Source organism: Coturnix japonica, chromosome 5, assembly GCF_054131305.1.
Source record: "Coturnix japonica strain WE chromosome 5, WE-NBRP24, whole genome shotgun sequence".
In the NCBI taxonomy this organism is placed as follows: Eukaryota; Metazoa; Chordata; class Aves; order Galliformes; family Phasianidae; genus Coturnix; species Coturnix japonica.
In genome coordinates this window covers 11405517-11430357 of record NC_140667.1, presented here as the reverse complement: position 1 = coordinate 11430357, position 24841 = coordinate 11405517, and the positions used below count along the sequence as shown (strand labels likewise).

Genomic DNA, 24841 nt, shown 5'->3' with positions numbered 1-24841 from the left:
ATCTGATAGTGCGTGATGCGCCCATTTGTTTGGTTTTGGTTTTTTTTCTTTTGGTTACAACCGTATTAAACTTCCAGGATTGTTTCTGTCATTTTGTGCCAGAGCAGAAATGTTCTTGTGATTTCAGTATTTCAGCTCTCATGTTCTGAAAGCCTGTCCTTGCACTGTCTAGTTCGAGGCCGATAGGTCTTGTCCCTGGTGATGAAAGATGTTGTTTCTTTATTACAATGCACTGTGAGCAGCTACAACAGGCAGTAGTAACTTCAACTGCTGCAGCAATTTCTGCACTGATTATTCAACCCTATGGGGCGAACCAGAACTGCTCCACTTGTTATAGGCTTGAAAGCTGGAGAAGCGTTAGGTCTTTGATCTTTCAAAGCTGTGTTTCTGTCCTAGACAGCTTCATTAGATTTCATTTTTTTTCTTTCTTCGACTGATCTGTTTTTCATTTTACTTGGATACAGCTGATGCAGATGGTGTAAGAAACGAGGAAAATGTGGAACTGGGTCAGACTATTATTCACTGTACACCAGCAACAGGTAAATCTAATGAAGTGCTTTTGCTATATATTGAACCTCATGCATGGTGTTATGCGAACAGCTGTCTGCAGAAATGTGCTTCGTTCCTCATTCAATCCATATAGAGAAGGTTAAGTTCTGCAGCACTTGGGAAACTTAATTTGATGCTAATGTTGTTTTGGATGAGCAGTCACAGAGATCTGGCTCAGCTTTAGACATGGCACTGTATGGGAGAACTATGGTACCAAAAAACTGAAGTTAGTTTTCATAAGCAGAACATACCAGACTGTGCTGTTACATTTGGAGCTTGCAGTATTTAATGCACTGCCCCCTAATTCTGTGTTACTCTTGCCAGTAAAGTATCTGTAAAGCAGATGGTATGAATGCTCATCTGTTTCAACAAGAAGTCAGCCTTTTAAGAGCTTAAACTCCTGTCATTGGGGTTTAAACTATGCCTGGCCATGTTCTCCTAGTCATTCTATGGCAGCATTAACTGACAGCAGAAGGCTGTTGCAAGTAGCTGGAGTAGCATCTTAAACTGCTGTGGATATTGGTACAATGAGTACCCTTATTGGCGTACCAGAACTCCAGTTTGGGCTTGAATGGCTCAGGAGTGTTGAAAGTCTTTGATCTTGAAGACAAATGTTTCCAGGCAGTTTCATTGCTGCCCTTCTGCTTATCTTCCTTCCACTATGCGTTTCCACACACGGTTCCGCTCAGCTCCTAAAGTGCTGGCTGTGGTGCCTCCTACTTCCTCACCCTTGTCATGGGCTGCTGAGAAAAGATATACACATCTTGAGTCCTCCTGTTTGCATGGATAGGAGTGCATAGATCAGGGGAGAAATGAAGCTTCCAGTGAAGCTGATTCTGGACCATCAGGAGTTTTCCAAGTTTTATTCTTTTTTTCCTAGACGGGTATTTTACATCCACTTTGAAAACTCGCCTGTGAGCTCTTCATCTTTTGAGATATCTCTAGCTTTAGTGTACAGAATACTACAAAGATTTCTAAATTACAGTAAAAAATAATAATAATAATGTGGTCAGAAAGTCAAGTACACTGTTAACGTACTGTATGCTTTATGAGAACTGATTTGACCAGTTGCTGCTTGTGTACTTTGAGCTCCTGTTTACAGAATGAGAGTTCAGATGATATGTTACACAGGTTAAATCTTTAAAGCCTTTGGCTCTCTTTTTGCCCATACCTGAGATGCTGTAGCTCCACAAGGAGCGAAGAGCTTGTTTTACAAGTTCACAATTTGCCTTGTTTTTCGCCAGTCCCTCCCATGCTAACAACTTATTTTCCCTGCTGTGCTGTTGTCTGGTCATAAGTAGGACACTCCACCCACCACCTAAATTCTGAGTCATTGCTCATCCTGTAAATCCACTTTCCACTTTGCCTAATGGCAGGAATGGATTGCTGAACTCAAGCAGCAAAAGTTATTCTCCCTAGGACAAATTTTCCCAGTGGGTTTGAACGTTCTTATTCTTTGCACCGATTAGAGAACAGACTTCAAATTGATTTTTGGAAGCACAACTCGCATTTTAAAATGTCTGAAGTAGGAAGTTGTTTTTATTTTTAAGTATACTCAGTTTAAATCCCTTGAGGAATACCTGCAGAAAGAAAAGGAGGAAAGGGAGAGGGATTTACTGCTTGTTCTGCTGGTCTGATAATCCAATTAGCAGTATTATTTCTTACCCAGAAATTAAGCTTGCTCATTCAAACAAACAAGAAGATTCTTTCTCATCTTGTCACCTCAGTTATTTCTGCAGGTTGCTCGAGGCCTTGGGAGATGTTTGTGCTGACATTGAAGCTTTCTCTGCAGAAAGCATTAGGATTGGGTTTTGCTTGCCTCTCACTTACCTGAAAGGAGGGTGGGAGCTGGGATCCGGGGCTCTGGATGCACAGCTCAGGAGCTGTTCTACAAGCCCTGTTTGCAGCGAGGATTGGTGGCTTTTTGCATTGCCTTCAGCTCACAGAGAGCCTGACTGCACAGAGGGATCCCTTGGTATTGTGTTTAGGACAATTAGCAGAGCCTAAAGGGGATAAAGGAGAGGTTAAATTCTTCTAATTGTTACATAAAATCAGTGGGATTTCCCTATGGAATAAACAGCAATTAGAAGGATTAGAAGGGTAAGCAGAAAAAGGTGACCTTTTTCCTGGTCATTCCTCATATTATTTTGCTTGTTAGACATTATTATTTAAACTTTTCTTCTTTTACCACTTAGTTCTTCACCTCAGTGGCAAAAGAAGAAAATCCCATTCTTCGTATGTGGCTTTCCAAATTCACAAAGCCCTCCTGGAAGACAGAGTTGGGGAGAGGACTCATGGTGTATTCCTGTCCCCATTAAAGCTGATAAATTGAATTTGTCAGCTCTTTTACACGTGTTTCCTTGTGACCAAAAGCAACTCCAGAAGGCACATTTGTAAAGCGTGTTTTCAGAGAGCATCTTAATTTAAAAAGAAAAAAAATCCTTACCCCTTATAGGTTGTTTTTCAACTTTTGATTTTGTAGAGTTGTCAACTTTATAAGGAAAAGTACGAAATCTCAGAGAAAAAACCAAACACACAAACCATAATGAAGTATGTAGGTGACACTAATAAAAGCTATTTTGAGGAGCTAAAAGGTAATTAATTGTGTTTACCTAGTTTGTTTATTTAAAGTATTCCCAAGTGACCATTCATCGCAGTAATTACTATTTCAGGCATAATTAATTAGTAAATAGCTTCAGCAGAACAGCTTACTTTCAGCTGACCTATTTAGCAGTTCAGCTGGGTACTCTATTCATCGTAATTAATGAACGAGTAGTGCTCTTGTAAAACACTTGAAGATCTTGCTTATTAAGGCACAGGATTTTTTTTTCTTTCTCCTAAATTGGTTGTCCTTCTGCTTTTTTTTTTCTTGTAGGTGCTTTTAAACCTTGTGAATATTTACTGGGAAGCTGGATGATTCGACTTACTGTCTGGTTCATTTTTTTGGTCGCTTTGTTCTTCAACCTGCTCGTCATATTAACAGTATTTGCATCTTGTGCTCCATTGCCATCTTCCAAATTGTTCATAGGTTTGATTTCAGTCTCTAACTTATTTATGGGAGTCTATACTGGCATTTTAACTTTCTTGGATGCTGTCTCTTGGGGAAGATTTGCTGAATTTGGCATATGGTGGGAGACAGGCAGTGGCTGCAGAGTCACTGGCTTTCTTGCAGTATTTTCATCAGAAAGTGCCATTTTTTTCCTGATGTTGGCGGCTGTTGAACGAAGCTTCTCTGCAAAGGAAATCATTAAAAAGGGCAAAAGCAATCGCCAAAAACAATTTCAAATTGCAGCGGTTCTTGCTTTCCTGTGTGCCGTGGTAGCAGGATGCTTACCACTGTTCCATAAAGCAGAGTATTCGGCATCGCCCCTTTGCTTGCCCTTTCCCACTGGAGAGACGCCTTCCCTGGGCTTCACAGTAACTTTAGTGCTTCTGAACTCATTGGCATTTTTGCTGATGGCTATTATCTACACTAAACTTTATTGCAACTTGGAAAAGGAGGACCTCTCAGAAAACTCACAGTCCAGCATGATTAAGCACGTCGCTTGGTTAATCTTCACAAACTGCATCTTTTTCTGCCCTGTTGCGTTCTTCTCGTTCGCACCGTTGATCACCGCGATTTCTATCAGCCCTGAGATCATGAAGTCTGTCACCTTGATATTTTTTCCATTACCCGCGTGCCTGAACCCAGTCCTGTACGTCTTCTTCAACCCAAAGTTCAAGGAGGACTGGAAGTTGCTCAGGCGCTGGGTGACCAGGAAGAACAGAGCAGTAGCCATCTCCATCAGTGCTCAAGGGGGATGTGCAACGCAGGATTTTTACTATGACTGTGGCATGTACACACACCTGCAAGGTAACATAGCCGTGTGCGAGTGCTGTGAATCGCTCCTCCTGTCCAAGCCCATGCCATGCAAACACTTGATCAAATCCCACAGCTGCCCCACACTGGCGGTGGTGCCTTGCCAAAGGCCGGATGGCTACTGGTCAGACTGTGGCACCCAGTCGGCCCACTCCGACTATGCAGACGAAGACGACTCCTTCGTGTCGGACAGCTCAGACCAAGTGCAGGCCTGTGGTCGGGCCTGCTTCTACCAAAGCCGAGGCTTCCCTCTGGTTCGCTATGCCTACAACATACCAAGAATTAAAGACTGAGAGGCTCGGCTGCCAGCTCTCCTAACCAGGAGGTACCACGCGTCACAGACTGTTGCCTCTTTCAGCCTTTCTGAGCAGGAAGCACTTTTGTAATCGTCGTTTAGTGTCATTTCTAAAAGAAGGGAAGTGGGCAGTCATTTCTTGAGCCATACGTTTAAAAAGGATGAAAGAAATCAATAAATTGCCCTGGCTGTAAATAATTGGTCAACCAAATTTGTTACCTGTAAACCAAATTTTTTACTCTGTCCAAGCAATAGCGGTTCCTTTTATACCGTTTTTACATGCTGAGGGTTTGTTTCCATGTTGTACCCCAGTTGTGTTTTACTTCTGCTGGTGGTGAGGTAAGTTCTGATGGTATTTTTTTCCAGCCAAAGCACAATATAAAGGACAGCTGTTAATGTTAAAGAAATTATTTTTAAATGTGACTTTTCTATCATTAAGCAACAATTCTCTCGCTAGCTTTGTACAGTGTATTCAGCATTGAATCTCAGGATGAATTTTACTGCAGGGCCAAAAAATGGATTCGTTCTCCCATGCGTAACTGTGAGAGCAATATGGGAATGCTGTTTTTGTTTTGTACTTCAAGCCAACGTTCAGAAGTTTTCTTTTTAAATAGATTGTTGTAATAAAAACACTTGTAATCCACAATATCTGCAGCAGATGCAATAAGAATCTTAACAGCTGTCAGGAATAATAGGGCTGAGGATGTTTTTCAGCGACGATGCGTTGCTTCAGGTGAACCACAGCCATCTCCAGTATTACACAATAGGGTCACGCTGTTGGAAGAAACTTGGATGCATCGGGCGCTGTGTTTGGCAGTGCTGCCTACATACACAGCTCGTGGGTCGGCAGAAAAAGACCGGATAATTCTCTGCAGCCTGTTGAATGTTGGTGCTTACCAATGATATCTGTGAGCAGTTTCAGATTTTAGCAAACGGGGAGGAAACAGAAAGGGGAATTTTCACTACATTTTTGCCAGTTTTGAAGGTTTTTTTAGTGAGTGTGAAGTACACTTTGCAAAGTTGCTGATTTTCACCTAAGTCGGTGCGTGATTTTTAAAGCATTTATGTCCTGAGATCCAAGTGATTTAAGTGATCCCAATGTATCTACATTTAGTTTGAGATCTTTATGTCTGATCGATATGGAATTATGAATGCGCATTTAAGTAATGATGTTGTTTGAACAATATGATAAATCAAGAGCGAATTCACTGCCACCCCGGTCACTCTGGAAACATTCTTAAGATTTAAAGCTAGATTGCAGTTTTGAGAATTAACCTGTATATACTGTTCATACAATGAATTTTTATCTTTGTATTGTAAATTATTTGATAGAACACATGATGGGAAATGTGGCTTCACTTCATTTTGTTAATTAAAGCTACCTCCTAAACAATAGTGGCTGCCAGTAGCAGAATGTTTAAAATGTGGTTTATATACTTTTTGCATTGTAAATAGACATGGTTGTATATTGTCACTGTAATAAAAACAGAATCCTTGTATATCAAAATCATGTAGTTTGTACAAAATACGGGCGGAATATTTACTGTATGCTGTTAATTTTGTAAGCCAAAATATTCACGTGTAAAAACAGAAGAAAACCAATCCAGAGCTGTTAGTTCTTATATTTATACTCATGAATATTACATCAGCAGTTAGCATGGAATGTTACACTGAAAGCAAATAAAGGGTACATGAACATTGATGGTTTTTTATCTGTTTTTCCAAAGCTGAGGCTGAAAATGCTTGCACTGTAGGCAACCATCAGCAGAATTAATATGAATTCAGTGGATTTACCATTTCTGATCAATGCAGCCTCTTGGCCTGCAAAAGGTTATAACTTCCAGAGAAGTGCTTACCCTTTTGCAAAGCAGTCTCTTTCAAATAGACATGATGTATCGTATTCCAGTGCTTTTAATGGCTTGGAAGACGGTACAGATGCTGACTTTGTTTTTGTGGCATTTCCATTGTTTGAAACCATGATTTTGGGAGAGGTGGTTTGTTACATGCTACCTCTGTTGGTCGGCTCCTCACAGGTGACAATAACGCTTTGGAAAATGGAAACAAATTTCAGATGCCATTTTATAACCAGTAGGAACTAAATCCAGCTATCAGGCTCCAAAACGCCAACTGAATTTTGCACAACGCTCTTAAATAGGGGTATGTGTTGTCTTCTGTTTTACAGAGGAGTCTTCACTGAAATGCTTTTAAAATGGGTAAGTGTTCTTCATTTGGAGTTCCAGTATTTCATTACACAGCATTAATGTTGTTGGAGTTGTTGTGCTCCAGCACCAGGTTTAGCAGGCAAATAGAATTTGCTGTTGACTATAAACAAATAAAAGCTTTTGAGCAAGGAGAGGATTCACTTTTTCTTCCTCCTCCTGATGTTCAGAGTAAGAAGCTTTCTGCAGTGCAGAGGGAACAACTAAAGATGCCAGAAGTCGTTGAAGAGATATTCTGTGCCTTCTCCCCGTCAAGTGGTTTATGGACATTTGTCAACTCACTCTAAGAAAGTATTCTGGTGAAATCCCTTTATCCGAAATTACATAAATAATGTACCCACTTGACAACTGTTGGGTTTAGATCCCTTCCACCCTTTTCCCATCACGGTGGGAATCTCGGAGTTTAATCACAAACTTACTCAGAAATCTCAGAGTTGTACCCAGGATACTTTTAACTTTGATTATAGTTTTTAAGCCTTTGGTTTTAATTTACAGGGTAATGTTTTTAATTAAAAGCACAATGAATACGTTTATTTCATACGTATTCTCAATTTAATAACTTTTAATTGCATAGATGCTTTTCATCTTTTATTGCTAGTATAATAAGTTTATTTGTAGCTAGGGATTTTAATATTGCCTTTCATATACTGCACAGTAGAATCTGAGCTATTTGCTCAAGCTAACAATTGAATATGATTCAGAAAGTAAGGACACAAATGAAAGGTGCAACAGGATAATGCATCATAAGTTACTGTGTTTCATTTACTGCTTCTTGTGCTTGGAGGATGAACGGGTTCCATATTGTGGCACTGCACTAGGTGAAAAATACATTGTTTAGGTTTTATTTGAGAATACCAGTTAATGGTGATCGTGGCTGTGTTTACTATAAGGAAAATGTTCAAATTTGAGGGTAACAACATGAGTTTTATCATTGGTTTCCAGTAACGAATGCATAGCTCGCTACTTCAGTGTCTTTTGCAAATGTCAGTCCCAGAGTAAGCGAATAAATCTGCTAAGAACTGAAGTTTTAGATGAAGACTGAGGGTATAGCTCTGAAGTGAGCACTTATTTTTCACCATAATAACAACTATGGGGGCATGTGTGAGTATATATATGTGTACATTTACATCTGCGTTTCCGCACAGTGCTGTAGTCAGGAGTGTTTAGATGGTACACGGCCTCTTGGGTTTGTTTTTCGTACGTTTCATCCAGCCCCGGGGCCGTTCCGAGCCTCCATGGCGACGGCGCGGTGTCGGCCGGGAGCTGCGCTGTGCGCTGCGCGGTGCCGCTAACAGCCCAGCTCCCGGAGCTGCTTCAGGCCGCCATGAGCAGGGCTGCTCGGCCGCCGTCCCTCGGCAGCTCGGAGGGCGAAGAGCCGCTCAGCCCTTCCAGCTGCTCCCTCCCTTCTCCCCGGCCCGGCTTCCGCGGGGGTAAGGAGGAGGAAGAGGAGGCGGAGGAAGAGGAGGGGCCCGGTTCGCTCTCGAGTACGGCCTCCCAGTGTGGACTGAGCAGGTCTGTGGGGTGGGGGAAAGAGTTCATGGCGCTGGGGCGGCCCGTAGTGCGGCTCCAGGGCTGGGGGAGGCGATGCGGCCACGCTGAGCTTTGGCTAAAGGCGTTTTTTGAAAGAAAAGCTGAACATCCCAGAGAAATCTGGGGAAAACACTCCGTGCATTCAAAGCTCTCGGGTTAAAACTGCTTGTCAGCCTGCTTGCAGTCCATTCCTTTCTGTTACTTCTTCTAAGCACAAGGAGGGAAGGTTTTTGTGTACAGAGTGGGCAGTGAAGGGCTGGCACAGGCTGCCCAGAGAGGCTGTGGATGCTGGGTCCCTGCAGCTGTCAGTGCCAGGCCAGGTGGGGCCCTGGGCAGCTTGGTCCACTACTGGATCCTGCAGATCTGCCTGTGGGAGTTGGTGCTTGATGATCCTTGGGGTCCCTTCCAACCCAAGCCATTCTATAGTTCTCTGATTCTAATGAGTGCTCGCCCACCAGATGTTCACCTGATAGCTCCCTGCCTAACTACCAAGGTTGTAGGCATAACAATGAAGGCTATGATTATGCTGGATTCTAGCAGGAGGTCCTATGGAATACAGGTTTTGTGTGCATCATCACTCAGGTGGACAGCTCTGTGCCAGGAGTGCTAGGCCTGCAGTGCTCTTCTATGTGTGTTCTCAGCGCCATCACACTGCCAACGTTGCTAATTCGTCATGAATATGCAAAACTTACGCATGTAATGTGTATATATATTTTAAAATATACGTGTAGAAGATTAATTTCAGGAACATCCATGTAATATGCTTGTTTGGGAGCCTCTTTCTTAGCTTAAGCAAACAGAGTTGCTCCCTGTAGTGGAGCGGGGGTGCAGGTAAAGTATTATATATTTCTGGCCTGGAGGTAGGATCGCTGCAATACTTGTGAGTAAAGTTATGAGTGAGTTATGCAAAGTGTCTGACTAAAAGTCTCACCTTGTGTAATATCACTAAGTGTGCACAAGCTGTATTTTTAAGGTGTATTTCCTGTGTGTTTTAAAGAGGAAAATATTATCTTAGAATGAATGGATTTTGAGTGCTGAAGCTGTTCAGTATCCTCCAATTCTATAGGACTTGAAAGACTGAGAATAATCTTGATTATACATTGCTTTTGTTAAAAGGCTGTTTGCCACTTTGAGCCTCTCTGTGACAGAAATGCTTCCACGTTTCTTATGTTGGGTTTGGTTGGTTTGTAAGAGGCAGTGTTTGAACCTGTTCCACAGTTTGGAACAGGAAGAAAAATCACAGGCTAGAAGTGAGTGAGTAGAACACAAGGGGGATAGCAGGGAACACAAAATCAATGCTGTTTACCATCCTGGAGGTTACTGTGCAAGTAGAATAATGTAATTTTTGCTGCAATAAAGAGAAATGTGATTTTTTTTTTGGTGACAACAGGCCTGGATAGACTTTCAGTCAAAGTTCTGATAAATAATATCCTTTTACATTTCTCATTTTTAACTCAGGAAGGATGATGACTCTGAAATAACAGAAGCAAACAAGCCGTCTCCTTTGAAAGATAATCTGTCACCATGGGAAGAATGGTTCATTGGAAAAGAGAAGGAACTACGTGCCCGCTTACAAGCTAGAGCTGCAGAGGTAAATGTATCTTAGCTTGATGTAAAATCTAGTAGCAAATAGCAAGCACCACATACCAGGATTTATTTTCTATTGATATTAGAAAAACTAGCCATTTTGTGTATTACTTTCATTTCCTTTATACCTCTGTAGTGTTAGTTTCGACAGTTCTGATGTGATTCATGCCCTGAGCTTTCCCTTTTGCTAAATGTTGCACGTAATTGAAATGGTGCTCTCTGATATTTTGCTTATCCTACCAGCAGGTAATTGTTCAAGTTTAAAAGAGCATAATATATTGATGTATGTGGTACCTTGATTCTCATCATGGTTACATACGCCTGTGTGTAGGTAGTAAAACACGACAGGATGTGTGCTGGGCATAAGCACTGCAAGCTGCTTGGTTATACATAAGACATAGTGTTGTTACCCACTCTGTGGGTAATTGCACAACTGCTTGGTGTCATTTCCCAGACTATGCTTCTCCATCCCAGGATTTCTTCCCTTCCTTCAATCTTTTGTCCCCCTTGCAAACCGACAGGTCTTGAACACTGAGACTTGGGCAGAAGTAAGTGAGAGTGCCCTATCTTTTCTTGATTAATGTATTTGTTGCTGCAGTTGATTGAATGATACTATTGTTTAAAGTCAAATTGGAAGAATTGAGTAGTGGTTAGAATAATCGCATCAAAGGTAGATAATTTCTCACTTAAGTTACTGATTTACCATTTGACCTTGAACAATGACCTGACTTCTGTGATTCGTTTAATCTTTAATGTGTGTATAACATATATACACATATATATATGTATATTTTATGTGGGTTGCCTCACGTTCTTTCTGTAATTCCCAATACTGGAAGGTCTTAAAACAATGTTTTAGAGGTCAGTGTAACTCCAAAATAGTTTGCTAAACTTGAGCAATATTTTCTGATCTATTCGTATTCTCAACACGTTTCACATCTTTCCTTTTAGATTCTAGTTTGGTAACTGTATCCCTGTTTGGATTTGTAAGTATGAAAAAAGAGCTAAAGTAATTTCTGCTGTCGTACAGCAAATATGGTTTGTGTATGGACTTCTCATATGGTCTTGAGGAGGAACTGAAGCAATTTATTCTATTATATCATGTAAGGTTGCTCTCTGAAATACGTATTAGTAGTTAGAGGACAGGTAGAAATCAGTGGTAAATGCTTTCGTCTGGAGGAACAAATACTGTGAACTGTTTTATAAGATAGCAGAAAAGGACAAAGTGTGCGACTGTGATATAAAAATGTGTTAGTCTGTTTACATATTAAAATTATTCCAAACCAGTATCTTAAGAAATAAGTTTGAAGTCCTAGAGCTTTTGCAGATGACAACATCGAGTCTGCCTTGAATGCAGGAAATGTGGATACACATTTGGAGTGAATAATGGGTGCAGTCTTTAAGATCCTTGCGGGACCATCACCTTTTATCTAACCCAAAATCCCTGCAATGCAGATGTCTCAGAACACAAAAGAGATGTTAGTTGTTTAAACTTTGCCTAGGCAATAACAGTGTTTTCAAATTTAGTCTGGATTGTAAGTGTTCTCTATGAGCTTTCTGCAAGCTCCTAGTTTTTCGTGGTGTCTTACTAAATTCAAATCCACTGTCATAGAAGAAGAGGTTCTGGCTGAGCTTTAGGGACCATAACAGAAGTTTGATGGAAGTAATTCCATGTGGAGTTTGAAGGTACCAATTCTTATTGATGAATAATACTTTGCTCTGACATAACTCTTAGAGGTACCAGGTATCTTAAATTATCTTAATCGTTATTTTTCTTTATTGATTCATTTCCTCCAAGATTCATAAGTAATTGTGCATTTGCTGTGTGTCTTACAAAGATGAAATGCTTCAGAATTCCTTCTATTATGTTTAAAATATGAATCTTATTCTGAAATTCGATGAAATCCTTTAAAATTTTGGTTTCATTAAGCATGGATTTAAGCCCCACTGTGACTGTAGTTTTGATATGAAATGTCACAGATGAGTAATAAATTACTTAGTTTTGATGCCTTCCTGAACACAGAATAGTAAATCATCTAATCTTTAAGCATTGCAGAAAAGTAGTAATAGTAATTGAGATCCTATTGACTGAGGATGTTTAAATACACCAAGGAGGGATTTGTGTTGAAGTATTTCTGGAGCCCGACTAAAATATCTGTTTCCAATTCATACTGTAAAAATTATACATTTCCATTGGTGATATTTCATAATGTTTCTTTGTTAACTGTCATTCATTTTTTCCAAAATCTTCATAAAGTTTTCCAAATGTAATGCTTTATATATATATATATATGTGTGTGTGTGTGTGTGTATGTGTATACACACACACACACTGGTATATGTGGTTATGACATATTAAAGAGGTGTGCTTTTTCTTGTTTAAATTAGGAGATGAATATACAGCTTGAGAAAGTGAAGCAGAAGGAAGAATTTGAGAGAAGGAAAAGGACAGCTGAAAAGAAACTCAGAGAATGGATGCAGAAAAAAAGAGAAGAGGTAAATTATACTTCAGCTGCACGTATTCTGGCACATGCTGTGCTTAAGTAAACCTGTGTACAGTTTACTTAGACTGTTGGGACAGCCATGTTTTCAGCTTGCTGAGAGGAAGACTGTTTCAATTGAAAAGTACAAAAACGTGCTCACACAGTTCACCAATCTTCCAAGACTGATTTTTGTTGTTGTTATTTTTTTTGTCCCATGAGGCATAAAGAGATATGTTTCCTGAGTAGTCAGATAACTGGTAATTGTCCTACGTCTTGTGCACTAGCCTTCTGCTAATTACAGCTGGGGATCTGATCTTTGGCATACCCTAGTCTTTCTGTCTTCCTAGGTTCAATGCCTGAGAATGCTGATTATAGTCTACAACTTAACTGCAATACTTTGTACACCAACTAGAGCCAGAGAAAGAATTTAGTTAAGTACCGTTGCAAACAGGAAAATACTATGGTGGAGTTGAGAGAGTAATTAAGGTGTAAAGTCAGATTCAGGAAACTATCAGTAGCCCACAGCTTGCAAGTGGGAATTTTTTCATTTAAGAAGTCGTTTCAGAATGGGATCGGGCAATCTTTTTCAGTTCTCTGTTGAGGATGCCAAAATCCCATGTCAGAAGCATCCAGGATCCTGATCCCAGATCTCAGAAATCAGATGAAAAATGTCACATTAGCACTGCTTTGGTTAGGTATCAAGGCTCAATACATTTATCTTCATTTCATCTTCCAATTTAGTGTAGAGCCCCTAGTAAAATTTGTGTTTGAACCTGGCTTCCAGATTTCTCTTAGCTTCGTTGATGACTGGATGATTAGCATAACCTTGAGGCACAGCAGTCCTGATTTAAGCATTATTATGATGTGCAAGGGGACCTTCCTTACTAAAGTATAAGACAAAAAGTATATTCAGTACAATGATGTTTTCCCCTTCTAAAACAGAAATTAACAGCTTCCTGTAACTATTCATTAGCATGAACAAGTGTGAGTTACATATTAATATTGTTCACAGGTCAAAACTGAATATTCTCTTTGGGTGTCTGTCTATCTCAGTCAGCTTCTGTACATCTCTACCTATTTGTGTCCTCCTTGTAACTTTATCTTTCTGGGTTTACTGATTAACTTCTTCCTTTCTGTTAGCAGTGGGATGAGGAGGTCTTTTTGATGGTAGTATCAGCTCAGAGAACAGCGGGGGAAAAAAGTATTTGTGTCTGGGCTTTTACATGTTATGTTTTGGAAGCTTATGGTCATTCTTAGGCCATGTCCCAAGCACTTACCAATAGTAATCTGTTTTTCATTTAAATCAGATGATTCATTGGCTTGTCTTTTCTGTAAACCACACTCAAGTCAAGAACAAAACTGATCTTGAAGGATTTTAACGTTTCTGCTGCATACTCCTCTGCAGTACAAGTTCTCACAAGATTGCCTGTGAATAACACACACTGAATGATGAGTATGTCAATTCAGTGCCTAAATCTGTGTTTGTGAAAGATTTCAGGTGGAGTTTAAGGTTGGATTAATGAATACTTGTCATGGTTTCTCTCAGTAAATGTGTGTACATGTGCAGAAGGTCTCGTGTATTTCCTCCTATTAGTGTGAAAAGGTGCTTCTTGATGGCAAAACTCATTTTTCTTCACTAAAATGAATATTGAGCACTCACCCTGTTTATATCCTGTTGGTGATTTTCACCTCTATGTAGATAATACAGAAAATGGTTTACAGGAGGTGACCCATTCAGGGATGTTACCTTTGCGATCTCCACAAATCTGAATCCTTCCCTTTGCTGAGTACTGTACTGATGAAGGAAGTGAGGGATGTTTGAGTGTATGTGGAACTTCATTCTGAGTGCAGAGTCTTTAAGCAGCTCCAAGACACTGCTGGAAAAAACTTCATGATGTGACTGTGAGGCATATCCATGTTAGAATATTTGTGCGTGCACAAAAGAATTTTTCTTCTATGAATCAAGCCAGTAGCATTTGGTTACATAGCAGTGTCAGCTGTAAATGCTCTGTTACATACAGGCCACTAGGCTCAAGTTAGGAAAGAAATACTTGAGGATAGTGTTTATTTAATGTCTAATTAAAACCATGAGATGTGAGGTTTTGGCATGCTTCCATTCGTTTTGCATCTGAAAATCAAGATGTCGTCACCATTTAATAAACTTGGATGTAAGTAAGTTTTTGTGATTTCAAAGGTAGAGAGTCAACTAGAAACAACATTTTGAAATACAAACTATCAGAGAGTGTTCTAGGCTGTGAAATACATATGGAAATATGAAGAAATTTTGCAGCTCAGAAGGAAGGAGAAATTTAATAAAATCAGCTGTCAGGTGCTATTGTGGTTCTATTATTGCCTTCAAAATGTACAGATCATTAAGATACTAGACCTCTGCTGGACAAAAGTAACTTTACTTTCTCTGCCTCCGAATGTTGAGTCATTTGTGGGCAGACAGTAAATTGTCTGTCTGGTTTGCTCTGTTTTAGATGTAATAGAGCTCTGCGTTACAAGTCACGGGAATATTGGTCAAAATATTTTAACTCTAAAGGTATCTCCAGACATGGATTTAGATTCCAGAAGAAAATTCAAAACCAACACTCAAATCTCTTTCTTTTTTACTGTTAGGCTTACAGATAAAAATGACGTGTGTATGATTCTAAATGCTGCAAAAGCAAAGTTGTCCAACGTAATGTTTTCATTATTAAAGAAGATGATCCATCTCTTATTTATGGAGAAGAGATCCATCTCTTATTCAGAGATGGATTTGACTGGTACACAGAACTGGAATTTGAGCAAAACCATCAGAATGTGTCTTAATGTTTCTGATATGCTCAAATGTTTGCTTGATTGCTAATTGCTGTAGTTAGACTCCAGTTCAGTAACGAGCTCTTTGAAGACACCTTATGGCAGAACTGTGAAGCTTAAAAAGAAGGGAATCCTTGATCCTTCCATCGTCATAGGTCTAAATTTCGAGTTGACATTGAAAACTAACCACTGTCTCATCTCTTCAGATTAGAATGAGTGGCTGTGAAAGCTTATTTTCTTCATGTCCATTCATTCTGATGCTTGTTGTTGTTGTCAGATTTTTTTCTACTGTTTTTGTTCTAGATTTTGTTAAGCAAGAATGGGTAAATATTTTAATGTTATGTGGAGTAAAGTTGTAAGAGATAAACTGCACATATATATACACACACACATATATATATATGCATGTATATATGTTGATTTTTGGATTGAAGCAGTGCAACTGTACAGAAAGCTGATAAATCTGAATGCCATAGATAGCTTTTCATGTCTTCAAAACATTTGGGAATTCTATCTCTGCTTCCTTCCAAGGATTTTTTTCTCTTATCTAGATTCTAATGGATGAAAGTGTGATTAGAAAACTGTGGCTGGATGTAAAATGAACAGCAGAAATTTCATAGGTGAGGTTTTATTCAGAGTTTGTCCAAAATGGTCCAGTTGCAATTTCCCTCGCGGTGTGAGCAGACACTGGTTCTGCTGCCTCATTACTTCCTGTATTCTACTCAGTGGAAGTTTCTGGAGATGCTTGTAAAAAGCTCTTCTGTTTTTGAAGCTGTTGCCTGAAGCCAAGTTTGGTGTTTGGATTTTTCTGTTTTATTCCCTCAGCTGCCTTTAAGTTTAAAAATTAAAACACATGTAGCCGCCTTCCAGGTAGACTTTACTCTCAGAACCTTACCTCTCATGGATGAGGAGCAGTACAGAGAACTCATTGGTTTATAAAACCTTTGTCCTTTCAGACTCCCTTTCTTCTTTATACCTTCTTCCAGATATTTCTGTAAAGAACTGAGGATGGTTTTGGTTATGGACTTCAATACACAGCACTCTGCAGTTGATCCTTTTTAAAGCTTCTCAATTAATTATATTAATGTGAAAACAAAGGAATTAATTTTCTTCCACTTGGATATGTTGTCTCTGCTTCAGTGGTGATTGGTCTCATTTTCTGCCTTAGGAATTCTTTTTGGCAGAAGGCAGAAATGCTTAGTGTGATGCCTCATCAAATTTAACATTTCTCAGACAAGTTTCAACATATACGTAGGTCTGATTTTTCTTGAAAGGTTAATAGTTGTGTTGATGAGATGCTGGTTTGATACTGACTCAGTAAGGCTCACGCTACCCACTGAGTCACTAGTACTGCTTTGTGCCACCACTGGGTTTGTTCTGGGTGGGGGATTTCCAAGTACTGACCCAGCCCAGTCTTTATTAGGTTCGGAGACCTGATAGGATCGCAGCCCAAAGCAGTGAACCTTCAGGCCAGAACTGTATCGTTTTTGCTTGATAATACGTTTGGGTGGAGTGGCAGGAGAACAGGCTCTTCCTGCAATAAGTAATGGGATGTTTTACAATCAATACCTTAATTTATGTAACATGTGCAATCATATTTTAAAGTATGTGTAAACTTATGAGTGGTTTAGTGAATGGGTACGTCTGTTTGGAACACATGATCAAAGAGAAACTTTAAAAACCAATCTGACAACGCCACACATAAACAAATTATATAATTTCCCTTCCCCTTACATATGTGGAAGGAGTGTGAAGGAAGGATTGAAGAACATCATGTGCATTAATGTGCACGTTCCTAGTCTTCTTGATAGAGTTGTACAAGAAAAAGTAATGAGAATGGGGGGAAGCTGGGAAGGCTGGAGTGATGGGAGCTTGACGCAAACCAGGTTATTAAAGCAAATAATTGAAAATATATGGTTTTTGTGGGTGGGCTGTTGAGTAAATGAGGAGCTGGTTGCATAGATCATACCCAGAGAGTAGCGGTCAATAGCTCAACATCTGGATGGAGATCATTGACAAATGGTGTCCCTTAGGGTCAGAAATGGGACTCCTTAACATCTTTGTCAACGGACAACAGCAGTGGTATCAAGTACACCCTCAGCAAAGCTGTGGACACCGAGCTGTGTGTTGTGGTCTGCACACTTGAGGAATGGGATGCCATCCAGAGAGACCTAGGCAGGCTGAGCGGTGGGCCCAGTTGTACCTCATGAGGGTTCAGCAAAGCCAAAGCACCTGGATCATGGCAACTCCCACTATCAATACAAGCTGAAGCATGAAAGCATACAGCACAGCCCTACCAAAAAGGACCTGGGGGTGCTGGTGGATGGGAAGCTGGACAGCTGGGAAGCCAGCAGTGTGCCCTTGAAGCCCAGAAAGCCAACTGTATCTTAGGCTGCATCAAAAGCAGGGCTAGGGAGCCAGTCCTGCCCATCCACTCTGCCTTGGTGTCATGGAGTTATCTCTATATCTGTGTCTGTGACAGGGGGTACAGGCCCAAAGAGAGGAAAAAAAGAAAGAGGAGGGGGAAAAAAAGGTGTTAACCATTTATGTCCAGCATGGACATACTCTCTCTTACATGAGAGTCTCCCACTACGTCAGTGGTGAATGTTGATGGTACGTCAGTAGATGCTGAGCTTTCCCACCAGTATTGTTACGTGTTGTTGCTGTGTGAGGGATGGCAGCAGAGGGACAGTCTGACAGAATGGCTTCTGACATGGAAAGGCATTTGGAGCAAAGGTGTGTCATTGAATTGCTCCATGCAGGAAAATTTGCACCCATCGGCATTCACTGACACGAAAACTTGTACCTTGGAGATTATGGTAGATACAATTAATAAAGCATATAAAAAAATCCATAGCATAGCTGCAGATGTTAGAATCATACTATCACTTCTAGTATTGCCAAACACGGATAGGAGCATAGTAATGCAAGTAATTTTGTAAGCTATCTCCTTTGGATAAGAACATGGCAATTTAGCATTGTGACATATTGCAATGAAGGGAATGCCAAGAGTAAGCTAAGGTTAAGCTTAAAATGACTTCTTTATCAAGACAATTTCATGTAGTGTGGATAAGGATTCAAACTTGAAACTGTTGTCATCCAGCGCTCTTACAGTAGAAAAAGCAAATATTTTTCATAGAAAATCCATTACTTTCGTGTTATTGGCCCCGTTTTTATGCCTCATGTAATCTGAAAGAAAAGTAAAGGGAAGAGCTGGCTTCCAGGTTTGCTGTGTTTATAGGAAGTAACACAGAAAGAAAAGAATATTCCTGTTCATACAGTAAATATGTTTTTCCTCTTTTCACTGAAGAAGATACCCAGTTTATTTTACTTTACAGTTGTGGTTCTGAGCACTTGATATCCGTGCTGCCAAGTGAGGTAATTCTGGGATGGTGTCATTTCCTGCTCAACTGCAAATCTCCTGTGTTAAGTGCTAAAATACAAATTTGTTGCAGTATCTGGGAATAGTTTAGATTCTTCTAATTAGTAGCAGGGAGCTTAAAAGAAAAATATTTCTTAAAAGAGAACCATTTGTTCAGCATTTTTTTTCTATAAAATGGAAAATTTTTGATTTCAAATCTTCTGTTTCTCCTCCATCATGTGCATAGCTTGTCTAGAAAAGATCTGTGTGTGTATGCAGGTTCTCCAGAACTGAGTAAGCAGGTTCTCCAGAATTAGTAAGCTAATACTGGTAGTACTGAACCAGTAGAATTCCAGGTGTTTCAAAAGTTACAGGATGGGATGGTGAGGGTACTATTAGTCTTCACGTGAGTATGCTTCCTTCTCCAGATCAAGAAAAGCCCTTCAGTGTGTGCTTGTTAGCTTAGAGAATGGCTCTCAAAATGCTGTGTGCCATTATATTCACATACTTGGGAAAGACACAGAAGTGATTAGACCTCTGTGTATCACATCTTACAGAGCTGATGTGCATGTCAGTGACTCAGAAGGGACAGAGTGACTTCCATTTAGAACTGCACTTTGCTCTAGTTTAGCTGAAAAGTAGACGTCTTAATCTAAAACACGCTCATCAAGAATTGCAATGTGGATTCCTTTTCAGGAGATACTGAGAAATATTGGAAGGCTTTTTAAAAAGATGTCTAAATAAATTACCATCAGAGTAAGCATAGAAGTGTAGAGAGTCTGAAAGTAAATTTTTATCAAGTTGTACAACAAGTGTGTGTTTGTAAAGCTTTTCTTGTCTGCTGCTGGTGATGAGTAGGTTTTGTTTGCAGAGATTGCAATGTGATTTTTTCAGGGTTATGATAATTTTGTTTGTAATTATGTAATAAAAGTATTCCTCAAAGCAATTACTCGTTGAACTATGTTGCATTTTTAAAATTCTGCTTATTTGATCTATTTTGTGTAGGGGAGGAAGGAAAGAGAACAAAAACTGAACAAAGAAATGGCAGAGAAAGCCGCTAGGGAACTAGAAAAAAAGCAGTTACAAGAAAAGGCTGAAGTGAAGTATAATGAATGGTTAAAGAAGAAGAGAGCTGAAGAGTCAGAAAAGAAGAAGAAAGAGAAGGTATTGATCAGTTATTCGTATATTTGAATGGCTTTACCTAACATATTAAACAGATTGCTTGATTAAATCAATTGGGATTTATCAGATGGAGTGATGTATGTTAAGAATAGTTTCAATGGGAATAGTTTCAGAAGTTACGCTGTTGATGCATTGAAGATACTGAGATATGGCCAGCAAACCAAGGTGCACATTAAAGGCATATTTGTTACTAGTTTTATTGCAAAGCCAAGCAAACCCTTTGCAGCTGTGATGTGATAAGAGAAATAAATATGAACCACAAACCGTGTCTTTATTTCTCGGCCCCAGCAGAAAATAGACATCCATCTAGTAATTTTTCTAGTCATTTTTCTCTCAGCACCACTACTGTCTTGGTCATTAAACATATTTCAAATTAGAAGTATTTTCCTTTCTATTTCTTTATGCCAGTTTGACACTGGGAGTCCTAATTTTAAAGTTAATTCAGATTGAATAATTAACCAGCTATTTATTTCTATGGTGTGCTCTAGAAGACCTCTTACACATTGTAAGCTTCCTAAAACACAGACATGGAGGTCCTCGGGCAAATTATATACAGAAATTATATATTGGTAATGCTTGTGCCTTAAAACGGGTGGGCAACTACAACTGTTAACACTTAAAGTTGATTGATTGTAATTGAATTTAATTAATGGGACAGTTTTATTTTTTAGTTGAATTTGTAATTTGTATTACACTGCTGTTAAGTGCTAGGGGGATTTTGGTTAGAAGAATTTGTCTATGTTCCTGCTGTAATTATAGCTGTCGTTCTTAATGTGCAAAAAAGATTCATAAGTATTTCTTACGTGTATATACTAATTCCTTTAGATTATCTTAAAAATACTTTAAGTTGTTTCAGACCAATTAAGAGGCCTCAAGGACCTTAATTTTGTAGATTTCCAAATTTTTCATATGACCGGAACACAATTATTCTATACTGGTTGTGATCGTGTCCTTTTAAAACCAATTCTGTGTCACTGCTGGACTTCTAAAATGCAGCACAAAGAACTTGAAACCAAAGTCAGTGGGAGTCTTAAGACAGATTTAAACCAACCTTCAGTCCTCTTTTTGTTAACATAAGTTTGTATAAGTCACGTTCACAGTATCAGTTAAACCTTGCTTAAATACAATGGCAATGCCTGTAAAACCATACTGTTTTTACTCTCAGTACTGACGTCCCTGCAGCTTGCTGCAGCCTTGTGGGCAACGCATCCTAGGCTGATGTAGGACTGTATGAATATGGGCGAATAAGCGAAGTGGATGGCTGTCTCAGATGCAATAGTCTCTTCAGGCTAACCGCAGCCCAGTAGGCTCTGTTCACATGCCCTTCACATTCAGTGTGTTTTCCACGTGTTGCCTTCCAAAAGAGTTCTGTGAACTTTTTCATCAAACACCCAATTAATGGGGAGACGTGTGTCATTTTTATTTTTTTCAGACTTAGAGGAAAAAAAAAGAAGTGACTTTTCTATTGTTGGGAAAAGATATTCTTATTTGAAAACATTTTTGGACTATCATCAGCAATCTGGGAATCCACAAAAATGCTGTTTGCTTTTTTTTGTATGTAACAGTGCTTTGTCCATAGGTGACTTAGACTATTTTATTTTCAGGAAAAAGAAAAAGAAAGGCAAGTGGAGCTGCAAGAGAAGAAAGAGAGGGCAGAGAAGATCTTTAATGAATGGCTACGTAATGCTAGAAATAAACCACGCCCTGTATTAAATGGTTATGGCTTTCCACATGGGAAGTCTGCAGGTTTGTACTCTTTACTACACATATGCAGTGATTTAGGATGTGGTTCCTTCTCTCTAATCTTTTAATGTAAAATGAAGCCTGTTTAAGATTTTCATCCAGTATCTCATTTTGACGCATGAGAATGAATATCCCATATGGCGTAAGTTGGAAAAGCTTTTATGGTCAGACATTTGTATGTTTTTAATGGATTCTTTGATTCTATGATTTATGTCATGTACGAGGAAAAGAATGTTACTTGAGAATAATGCGGGCATACCAAACTATAATTGATTTTGATCTCATTATGTTCCTTATCAGGCCAATTACTGGTTCCTGTGAAGCATATCAGCTGTGTTGACGTTGTTGTGAAGTTAGTGTTTGTGTCACAGAAAACATGTGCCCTCTTATTGCACCAGAATCCATGTTAGAAAAGGGTCAGTTTTTGAGATGCAGAGTTAATAAAAGTCTGGCAGAAGTTCTGTTAGAAAAGGACTATGTGGGAATTAACTTCTATTCTGAGTGATTGTTTCCATTTAGCTTTGCAGTTGCCACACACCTCCTCACATCTGTTGTCGTATATTTTTTTTCACTTTAAGGGGAAATGTGAAAGAGAATGCTGACAATGGTGCGGAGTTTTGAGAGTCTTTGTTATTGTTTTTTCTTTGTAATTCCACATGGTACAAAAGCTGAAGAACAGTAAGCAGAAGTATTTTGTATTGCATGTCAGTACTTAATTAGATGTCTTTTAAAAAAAAAAGATCTATACTTTCATCTTTTTTTTTTCCCCATAGATTCAAATCATTATTATTGTTTGTATTTGTGACAGAAAATATTCTGGTACCTAATCCTAGATTTTGAATGCTTAAGAATGCTTCATTTATGTAGCAGATGAGCAACCAGTTGTTCTTTTGCTTACATCTGTTTATAGATGGTGATACACTTTGCTTTCATGTTTTGCATTGGTAGTTCATTGCTTCCTGACAGCTGCAATCACTTAAGTGTTGTGCTTTTTTTTTTCTTTTTAAGAAGTATTTCTATTCTCAGTAGTGTTCATGCAATAGAATGTGTGATAGACTTTGTTTTACCCAACCTCATGAGTATACACTTGAATTTCACTACAGACAAGTGACTGACAGAACAACACGTTCTTTCTGCTGTGTTTTAGGCTTTCTTATTCTGGTCTAAGGCCCCAAGGTTAATAATTGCAGACAGTTAAGTTGTGGAAAACTAATATATTTTATAATATATCCTCGGTAAAACAAAGAGTCATAGTTAACCAAAAGACAGAAAAAAATACGTGTATTTTGTGTATGTGGTGACAGGAAGTAATATTTATAAATGCTTTGAGGTAATGTAATGTAGCCAGTTCACATACATACGCATCTTTTAAGAACACAAGAGACTGAGCATTTTGAATGTTGCATAGAACTCAACCTGCTTTTTTTTTTTTTTAATAGATATGGAGTACACTAGTCACTGGTAATAGAGAGGTAGAAGATTTTATCGCTTTGAATCATTTGAATTATCACGTGCATTTACTATATTCCTCCAAAGATGTTGTTCTGTTTTAGTCTAGGTGATTATTAGAGCTGCATGCATTATAAAGCCTGTAGAGTACACATTTCTTTTCAGTTATATATGTTTTCTAAATATTTTAGGGCGTCCTGATGGAAATTCATATCCAGCTCCAGGATATTGCAACCCCATTCCTTGGAAACCATTATACATTCCTCCTCCAAAGGAAGAAAATGCTCTTACCGTAAAGAACAGTAAGAGAACTGTATCTTGTCGATCACATAAGTTTTTACCTACGGTAATATATAAACCCAAGAACAACTGTTGTATACAATCCTTGCATAGCAAGTAGTTACGGTACAGAAAGCAAAGTCATTCTTAGGTGCTTGAGGGAGTTGGAACATAAGCATGAAGTTATATGTACAAACTCATCTCCTTTTTTTGGTGTGTGACCAGAATTTGTATTTATTGGTAACTGACTGATCACGTTGTTATTCAAGGGCTTTTATGTACTGAATTTCAGTGTTGTTGTCATTGCTTTTTTTTAAACTGACACTTAGCCAATTTTAATGAATGGGACTATACTTCAATATCAATAAAACATACAGGATTGTTTGTTGCTTCCCGCATTTTCTTGTCATTGAAAGACTTATTTTGTGCATTTGATTATTATTTTGGGCAACAGTATTACTGGATTATTTTAACAATGATAACTATAACAAAGTTGAGAACAGTTCTTGGCTTTATGTGCAAGAAACTCAAGGTTGTGCAGCTACACAACAGTGATGACACTGGGACTATGGAAATGTATTCTGATAGCCTACGTTGCTGGAGCACTGCAGTGGATGTGATACAGGCCCTTTAGAACAGAAAAGAGGGGCCAGCAAGGAGGTGAGAGCTGCAGCAACAGCTCCTGAAGCTTTACCTGAGGACTGATGATTAGCCATGTGGGACCTCATGAGTTAGGATTAAAGGGAGACAAGAGTGAGTGGATTCTGCAGTGGATATCCACTGCAGGCTTAAACAGCCATGAAATCCCCTGGAAGGACAAAACAGAAGAGAATAAGCAACTAAGGGAGCTTCTGGATGGTGTTGATGACTTCCTGAGCCAGCTGACAAGGGGAAGCTCCATTAGAGGAGTCTAGGTTGAAAGAAATCTCTCAAGATCATCTGATCGAGCCCCCTCTTGAAAGAGAGCCTTAAAATGCATTATCTTATGTCCTGTCAATCTGAATGTTGTAAATTGTCAATGAGTAAGACTCCATCACTTCTCTTTTCCTGATGTTTAGTTGTTCTCTTGATGATTTTTTTTCTTACATGCAGGTGCAGTTTCTTCTGGAGCAACTTGTGCCCATTCTCTGTGTTACCATGTGGTGAAGAGATTAACTTGTGGCTATCTTTCAGATACTGGAATATGAATTAAATCTCCACTGAGCCTTTTTCTTGCTAGGCTGAATGAGCACTGTTTCTTCAAATATTCTTCATATGCCGTTTTCCAATCTTCAACTGTGATACATGAAACAATTGGGAAGTAAAAAAGTGCAAAAATTACATAGACTTAATAATCAAACAAAAACAGTGAAATCTGATGAAGTTACAGTTTTTGTTGTCATTAAGTTGTTTTGATTCTCATCTTGAGGGGGGGGAGAGGGGGGTGGAGGGGGGTTGAGGGAAAAGGCCTAACCTGCTATACTTAATAACATTCTTATCCTTTTATAACATTTAACTGTTTTT

At 39.1% G+C, this 24841-nt stretch overlaps 2 protein-coding genes across 3 annotated transcripts in view; both read left to right on the top strand.

Annotated features, from left to right (window-relative positions):
• LGR4 (leucine rich repeat containing G protein-coupled receptor 4) overlaps window positions 1-6405 on the top strand; it is a 56873-nt gene extending 50468 nt beyond the window's left edge. The window contains exons 17-18 of the mRNA XM_015863442.3: window positions 465-539; window positions 3425-6405. Of these exons, the coding sequence (XP_015718928.2) occupies window positions 465-539; window positions 3425-4701 (1352 nt within the window). The 3' untranslated portion in view covers window positions 4702-6405. The remainder of the gene's footprint in view (window positions 1-464; window positions 540-3424) is intronic.
• A 1801-nt stretch (window positions 6406-8206) lies between these two features.
• Window positions 8207-24706, top strand: CCDC34 (coiled-coil domain containing 34). Of its 2 annotated transcripts, XM_015863446.3 has the most exons (7): window positions 8207-8434; window positions 9911-10043; window positions 12428-12535; window positions 19691-19849; window positions 21472-21613; window positions 23251-23361; window positions 24431-24706. In XM_015863446.3, exons 1-7 carry the CDS (start codon window positions 8247-8249, stop codon window positions 24523-24525), a joined length of 936 nt encoding a protein of 311 aa, XP_015718932.2. In that variant the 5' UTR covers window positions 8207-8246; the 3' UTR covers window positions 24526-24706. The 2 variants fall into 2 exon arrangements, with proteins under 2 accessions (XP_015718932.2, XP_015718931.2); XM_015863445.3 differs by lacking the exon at window positions 24431-24706 and having other exon boundaries at window positions 23251-23736.
• The last annotated feature ends 135 nt before the right edge of the window (window positions 24707-24841 follow it).